This window comes from Diospyros lotus, chromosome 15 (genome assembly GCF_014633365.1).
Source record: "Diospyros lotus cultivar Yz01 chromosome 15, ASM1463336v1, whole genome shotgun sequence".
Classification (NCBI taxonomy): domain Eukaryota; kingdom Viridiplantae; phylum Streptophyta; class Magnoliopsida; order Ericales; family Ebenaceae; genus Diospyros; species Diospyros lotus.
In genome coordinates, this window is record NC_068352.1 from 29,310,362 (window position 1) to 29,318,735 (window position 8,374).

At 34.1% G+C, this 8,374-nt stretch overlaps 1 protein-coding gene across 1 annotated transcript; it reads left to right on the plus strand.

Moving 5' to 3' along the window:
• The first annotated feature begins 7,231 nt into the window (after positions 1 to 7,231).
• Positions 7,232 to 8,374, plus strand: LOC127791357 (ethylene-responsive transcription factor 3-like). Its single transcript, XM_052321174.1, has one exon. It carries the CDS (start codon positions 7,466 to 7,468, stop codon positions 8,057 to 8,059), a length of 594 nt encoding a protein of 197 aa, XP_052177134.1. The 5' UTR covers positions 7,232 to 7,465; the 3' UTR covers positions 8,060 to 8,374.

An 8,374-nucleotide genomic window follows, 5' to 3' on the forward strand; every position in this document is an offset into this window, starting at 1 on the left:
TATATTATTTGATTTCATATGGAGTGTTTATAAATAAATGATGAAAGGGTTATGATGTAAATTTAATGTGTTACTAGTATGATATTAAAATTTGATGGGTCGTTTAGATAATTATTGAACATGTTTAATAAAATATTATAATTATATTGAGATTAAAATAAAACCAACGTTTAAGGAAGCATTCATTAGAACAAAACATTAAAATTAAAAGGCTTGATATTTGTGAATTTATTTGGTGTAATATAGTGATTTATGTTGCAAGAAAATATCTCGGAGGCATCATTTTAATATAGGCGTCATTTTAATATTTTTGAATCGTTTTTATTTTTGAAACGTCATAAAAGACCAAACAACGTTTTCAAGCCGTTTTTATAATTTTAAAATTATTTTTTAATATCAATAAAATATCATAAAGACATTTCTAATTTAGAAATATATTTCCATCTATGAAAAGATTATAGATGGACAAAATTTCGTCTTTAACTCAATTTTTTGATTTTTAAAATTTATTTGTATAAATTTTAAAATTTGTGTTTATTTTTAGATTGAATATTTTTATATTAAAAATTATATTTTTTTACAATTAAATTTTTATTTTTTAATAATATTATTTTTCTATTTTCACTTCATATGGAATCTATTTTATTTTTGTTAAACTTAGATTGCGATTATAAATCCTTTAAAGGGACAGTATTTTGTGAATTTAAACACTGAACAATGAAGAGGACAAAATATTATAATTTTTTTTCTCTGATAAAATATTTTGGTAGCAAAAGAATATTCTATAAATATTCCCAGGCTGCAGAGCAATGAGCACGTGAGGAGCGCATGCTGCGTATCCCTCACCTTGTCACCTATGCTCATCGGATGCCTAACAAAGCTGCTAACGTGCGCGCGTTGCTTTGGAGACAATGTTATGTTAATAAACGGATCTTTTTAATTTTTGTCCATTAAAAGATCCCAAATGAATTGGACTCACTGAATGCCATAAACATATTTATTTAATTTTTTACTTGTATACGAATATAACGAGTTATTTATTTAATAAAATATAAAATAAATTACATCTAGACCCCATTAGTTTGTACTATTTCCATAGACTTTTTACAATTTAAAAATATTTTTAATTTGTTCTCTAACATCCATTTTATTTGTTTAAAAACAATTTTGGATGATTCGCCCAAACAATAAAATTAAGTCACAAATCCCCTGAAATATTTTTAAAAATACATCTTTAAGTAAAAATAATAAGTTATAAGAATTTTTAGAAATATTTTTAAATTACGATTTTTTTTTTTTTGTAAATAACCCAAACTAGAAGACGACTGGGTGTAATTTATCCTTAATATCATTTTAATATTTCAATATTAAACTTTAATTTTTTGTACAAGGTAATTTATAAACAATTAAGTGAGATTTGATTAGGGTGTTCGGTTCATGTTTAATAAAAATTTAGATTTAACTCAATTGTGATCGAGTTTATAATATTAATGATAGATTAATACTTTTGTGATTGATTATGGTTTTGATGATGAAAACATTCCAAACAAGTTATTTTAAAAGTATCAAAATCAATTATCAAAATTATGAAAGTATAAATAAATTTTTGTAAATAAAATAAATATTTTTGAAATCAATTTCTTGGTTTATGAATATCAAATTCAAAGTATATGTGATTTGTTGAAATTATTGGTTTTGGAAATTGAATTTCCAAGAAATAATCATTTGTTATTTATGGAAATAAAAAAAATATTTTTGGAGCCTTCTAGCCTATTTGTTGACAACATTGAAAAAATGCTTGAAATTGTCGAAAGTCTTCTAGCATTCTGTCGACAGTCAAAAAGCATGATTTTCAAATGTCTTGAAACTGTCAACAGTTTAGTAAACATCTATCGACAGACAATGTAATATCCCAAAATTAATAAAAGTGTAAATTAAATTTCATTAATTAATTAATTAATATGTTATAATTTTGTGTGGCGGTGCGAGTGTGCTTAGAGGTTAAGCAAAATGGCTACTTTCTGTCAAATGGAAAGTAGAGAAGAAACGGAAGAGAGAGAGAGAGAGCGCTCAATCGAGAGGGAGAGAAGGAACGGCGGCCATGGAAGCTGATCGAGCTTCACTCAGCCATGGCAACTGAGCAAGGGAGGGAGCGACGCGGGAGCAGGTGGCGCATGCGGCTGGAGGCAGCAGCGACGGCTGGAGGAGTTCACCCGCGGCTGGTGGTCGCGAGCTGGTGCACGCGCCATGGGGAAGAAGAAGAAGAAAAAGAATGAAGGAAAAAGAAAAGAGATGCAGGCGCAGGCGTTGCAGGGGGAAGAAGAAAAGAGGAAGGAGAAGGAAGAAAAGGAAAGAAAGAAAAAAAAAAAGAAATGAAAGGAAAGAAAAGAAAATAAGGGAAAAATAAAAGAATTTTGGGATTTTCGGCATGAAAAGTGATCAGGTATGTGGGTAAAATTTAGCAGAAGCGTGATATGTTTAAATTATAAATTTTACGCGATTAGAATTTTATTTTGGGTCCAATTTTATTAATTTTGGGAGTTATTCTATTTTACAGCGTGTATTAATTTGGTGATGTTCAAGCGTGGAAGCGCTGTAAATGACTAGATACAGGCAAGCTCTCATCTACCCTTATAATTTCTTTCCATTTTATGATCCCCTCGTCTTCCCTTGACTTGTTTCGGTATCGCGTATCAATTATATATTAATGGAGGATGTTATTGGTGTTATTTAATTTAAAATAAATATGAGATTTATTGGGATTTTATTTGAGGTGCGCCTAGGTAGGAGTTTAGACGGTTAAATTATTTATATTACACGGTTAGATTTAATTAATGCGAGTCACGGTTTTATTAATCGCTATTAAACATTTTATTTCGCAGCGGGAGTACAAGAAAGGCAGGAAACGACCGTGTAAAGGCAAGCTCCTAACCCTTTTTTCATGCTCTTTAATTCCCGTGAGAGACTTCGTGGTTTCTCGTATTTGATCCCCTCCCTTACTCTAATTCGACGTCTGGCATTATTTATTGAGGATTATTCATTGTTTTAATTTAAATTAAATCCGAGACTTCTAGAGTTTTATTTATTGTGTGCCTACGGGGGTTGTACCGCCCCCACTCCTTTTGGGAATGATGCTAAACCAACCTGGGGACTAGGTTCCTAGACGTGTAGGTTTATTTACTATTTTTCTTGGGTTTATTTATGGTTCGGTTAGAGCTATCGAGCAGTAGGGCAGGGGTCGGTTGTTGGTGACGTTGGGGTAGACTATTGTATGGCCCTGAAGTGGACCGTCGGGTGGACACTCTTAGTCACTGGCCGTTGACCGGTGCCGGACACTGCTGACTAGCTCAGCCAGTATGTAATTTACTGCATGTCTAAATTCATTATATTGCTGTTCATGATTTGATATGCACATGGGTACGGGTTGCATGTTGGGATATTCATTTAGTGAGTATGCTTGGACACGGACATTCTAGTTTGGTCAGGTTGCATCCAGCACAGGCATATGCATCGCGTGTGGTTTACTATGTGGGCGGAGTATGGCCTGATGCCTGGATATATGGGCGCCGGTACATTACGTTGATGCTCACTACACCATTGCATTGTTACGTGTATTGCATGGTTACTGGTAGTATTTAATTCTCGGACGGGAGTACTGTTCCGAGAGAGCCTATAGCTCGGGTGTCGGGAGTACCGACATGAACGGGTGACGGGAGTACCGACCCGGGATGGCACGCACAGATTTGCTGGAGGTATTTGTTACATTCCAGGGCAGCGACAGGTTGGTTTGAGACTTGGGTGACAGGTGTCTTATGTGGGTCCCAAGGACCGGTATGTGCTTTTATTATGTTATGCTATTGTGTTGTAGTGTCTCATGGTTTATGTGTACCCAGGGGTTTATTCTAGGGAGAGTTTTCCGGTTTTGTGCAGCCTTCAGCCTTTCTTCTCTTATGCTTGCTGAGTCTCTCGACTCACTTTATTTTTCCATCATTCCAGGTAGTGGCAGCGTGGGCCATGGGCAAGAAAGTCAGCTTTTAGCGGCAGAGTCGGTATGGTGTACATGCAATCCCGTCAATCCCTATTAACTCTGATGTCTGAGTAGGGTTTACTCTATTATTTTGTACTATGCCAAGTCTTTTCTCGAGTCTCGTGTATGTCGGCACAAGAGTTTATGTTTTTTTATTTATCATGTGACCGCTGTGCTAGCGGGGTACCCATAGTGCATGCATGTGTTTAGCTTCGCTTCCGTTGTCCTTATTTTTGTGTATGCATGCCAGAGTGGTTTTGGTCTTGTGTACCATTCTTTTTCTCCTCCCGTAGGCACTCCTGTTCGGGTAGTCCTGGTGGTTGGGGATATTCGGGCGAGAGTGCTTACAGACAATATGTTTGCAAAGGCATCCGTTGACTAAATCTTTAATCTCAAGTTAAAATTGTCGACTAACCTTTATTTTCTATCGGCAGTTTATATCATAGAATCTCGTAACGGCTAGTTTTTGGAGCATTTAATGCACGCCAATCTCCAAGCAACGGTTTAATTTTTGGAAGCATCCACCATTAATTATAAATAAACAGTTGAATGATCATTTAAATCTCTTAGAAGAAGTTCTTGCTCAACAACCAAGTGCTCAAGTCTTTAACCGTGCTTTAAATTTTTGTTCTTTCATTATTATTGTAAACGACTATGTTTCTCTTATATTTACATTCATTTAAATCTTGTATTTTCATTGAGAGAACTTGTAACTAAAAGGTCAAAACTCTTAAAACTCTCGTTTTATTATTATGTTTATTTTTTCAGACTTGTAAAGCTTGAGGGTCTATCTATTTGATAGGAGATTGTATTTTTCTAATCTTTTGACTAAAAGACTTACTTGGCTTAAGTATGAGAGGTTAGTGGATTGAATTTAAAAATTCTTAGTGAAAAGTTAAAGTATTGAACTAGATTTGGATAAACTGAACCAGTATAAATTTTTGTATTATTCTTGTCGTTACGCTCCTTGGTGCATTTATCTTTTCAACTAATCTCTCATTTCATAACCTGATTCTTAATATTAATGTATTTTATAATATTTTTAATTTAATCTATAATTTTTTATTTATCCAATTCACCTTCTTGTATACCATAACACTTTATTTCTATCAATTAAATCTAGAATTAATCTAATAATAAGATATGATTGAACTAACCCAACTTGATTAAAGGGAAGTCGAGTCTAACTAAGTGGGGTCTTGAATTAAGTGAGTTTTAAAGTGTATAAACCCAAGCCTTGAAATCAAGTTGGAATAGATTTAATTGGGATTATATTTTTAATTAAATTAATCCAACCCCCAACTCCCAATTATTTTAATTTTGAGTTATTTCTCAAACCCACCCCCCAAATTGATGAACACCTTTAAAGCCACACCACACTTTGCCGGGTCTCTCGTACGGTTTGATTTCCTTTGGTCCACCAAATCTACAATGTCTATCTAATATCTACGATAATATATGATATTGATAATTATATTTTTGAATTAATTTTTATAATAACATTACACACATTAGATTTTATCCTCTCTTCTTACTTGAATTAAAATTACATTAATGTTATTCCGTATTTGCGTGATTATAAATTTGAGTAATTATCATATAAAAAGAATAAGGGAAAAAGAGTATATTAATCAATGTGTAAAAATAAAGATATTTATAAATTATTAATTTTAAAAATAATATTAAAAATATATTTTGTCGCTCAACATAACATATTAGCAATACCTTTCATGTTGATTTACATATAGTTTCTAATTCAATTATAGATAATCTAAATATAGTTTTACTTGTAGTATATGACGAAATTATACGGACTAAAAAATAAAAATAAAAAAAGATAAATTTGAATTTTGTCGAACTAATAGAGTTAGAGTTATGATGTTATGAAATACATCGATTCTAAACTCAACTCAACTAATTCAAAACTTAATTTCAAACGATTGAGAATGGATTATGATTCCATGCTCTTTGTGAAAAAATGTCTATTTTTTATGCCTTAAATCTTAAATTCATTAAGTTTATAAATCAATTAGAATTTAATAAATTTTAGTTAGATTTTATTTAAATTTAATATTCAGTAGTTATTTTTTATATTTGACGCTTAATATTTAATATTAATTTAACTAAGTGAATCTAAATTACAAAAAAAAATAATATAAAAATCCAATAAATACCCCCCAAAATTATATTTTCTTACCACCAATCAAATATGTTTTTCTTAAGAATTTTTATTAGCTAAATATATATTTTACCCCTTATATTTGTATTTTTTTATTTTAAAAACATTCAAAAACTATACAATTTTGTCAATTATACACTTAAAATTTTTTATTATTTCAATGATATATCTAAACTATACAATTTCAAGTTAATGGTAAATAATGAATTTAAGGGTGTAATTAAAATAATAAATATAATTAATTAAAAATTACATAATTTAAGTATATTTTTAAAATAATAAAAAATTTAAATATCTAAATAAAAAAATACAAATATAGAAGTTGAAATAAATATTTATAAACGTGTGATGCGAGAGACATTGGCAGGCAAGTAAACAAAATAAATTAGGTATATTCATAAAATTTTATTCACAGAAAAAGGAATTGACGGACACGTGTAAGCTGACTATTGAGGAGGAACCCACACGTGTCAGTCAAGCGTGGGATGGAAAACCCAAAACGCCTTTCTTGAAAGAAGAGAGAGTCTTTCCTCTATTGACGTGTCGAGTCAAAGGTGGCCGTCCTTGGCGTCTCATACAGTTTGACTTTATTACCTAGCCGAATAGGTTTTTTTTTTTTTTTTTAATAATTTAAGGGCGATGGTTACTTTATTTTTATTATGATAATATATTATTTAGTTATATATTTAAAAAATAAATATATTTTATGTATTAAAAATAAAATATAAAAATTACACAATGTCGAAATATATAATGCATTTGCTCTAACATTAGCTTTGTTCTACATTCGTCTTGTATCATCAAGCTATTATAATCACGAAAATATGTTATTATTATTATTTTTGGTAATTATTCTTATTTTAAATTTTCAATATTATGTGCTATATTTATATTGTATTAAATTATTAATTAGTATATTTTGTACTTAAAGATAAAGAAAATAATAATAATAATTGGCGTCGATTTAATCCATCTCCAACCACAATTTCCATAAAATAAAATAATTTCATTGCGGAGCGGGAGATAAAAGGAGAGGCCTGTAACGAGAGAGAGAGAGAGCAGAGAGAGAGAGAGAGAGACACCGAGACCATGTTGCAGAGAGAAGGAGGAGAAGATCGATACGATAATCGAGAATCGATAATCGACAATCGTTTAGTCATCAATTAGAAACGTGAACGAGAAATCTAGATATCCCGTCGAAAGAATTCTGCCGCCTCCGATCTGCGATCTAGTTTCGAGACCCCGCCAGGAAGCCCCCCATGCGACGCGGCAGAGCTCCGGCAGCGGCGGCGGCGGAAGCGATCGGAACGTCAAGAGCCGCAGCCATGGAGCCCCGCTACCGCGGTGTTCGGAAGCGGCCGTGGGGCCGCTTCGCCGCCGAGATCAGAGACCCCTGGAAGCGAACCCGCGTCTGGCTCGGCACCTTCGACTCCGCCGTCGCCGCAGCCCGAGCCTACGACGCTGCCGCCCTCGCGCTCCGCGGCCCCAAGGCGAAAACCAACTTCCCACCGCCTCCGCCGCCGGCGACCCTGCCCCATTTCAACCACCATGAAGAATCCGATCATCAGTTCCCTCAATTCCATTCTCACCCCGCCAGCAGCAGCCTGAGCAGCACCGTCGAGTCCTCCAGCGGCCACCGGCCTTCGGCTCTTCCGGCGCCGGCCAGATCCCACCATCGCTTAAAACCGGCGGTCCCGCCGGAAGACTGCCACAGCGACTGCGATTCATCCTCTTCCGTGATCGACGACTTCAAGCCTCTCTTCCCGTTCGATCTCAACCTCCCGCCTCCGGCCGACGAGTTCTCCATCGCCACCGCCGCCGACGATTTTCCCGTCACCGCCTTGTGCCTTTAACAGAGTAATTTCCTCCATCTCCTTGTCCACTTTCTCCAGAAAGAATACAGAACAGAAAAGAAAAAAGGAAAAATCTTGACCTGGTGGATTGTGAGTTTCTGGGTTATCTTCTTTCTTTTTCGTTTTATCAGATGAATATGTAGATTAGTGTACGCTTCGATCGATCTGGGCTTTCTTCACGATGTTGGGATTTCAGATCAGAAAAACAATGGATCCGATCTCGAGCTTTTTCTCTCTCGATCTGATTCTTCTTCCCCATCTTTCTCCTCACCATATTGTATAAATTTACAATAAACAAACTCAAATTCTTGCTCA

Bases quoted from the DNA above. Each gene is read 5' to 3' on its own strand.
- LOC127791357 (XM_052321174.1), top strand. From the start codon at position 7,466: ATGCGACGCGGCAGAGCTCCGGCAGCGGCGGCGGCGGAAGCGATCGGA.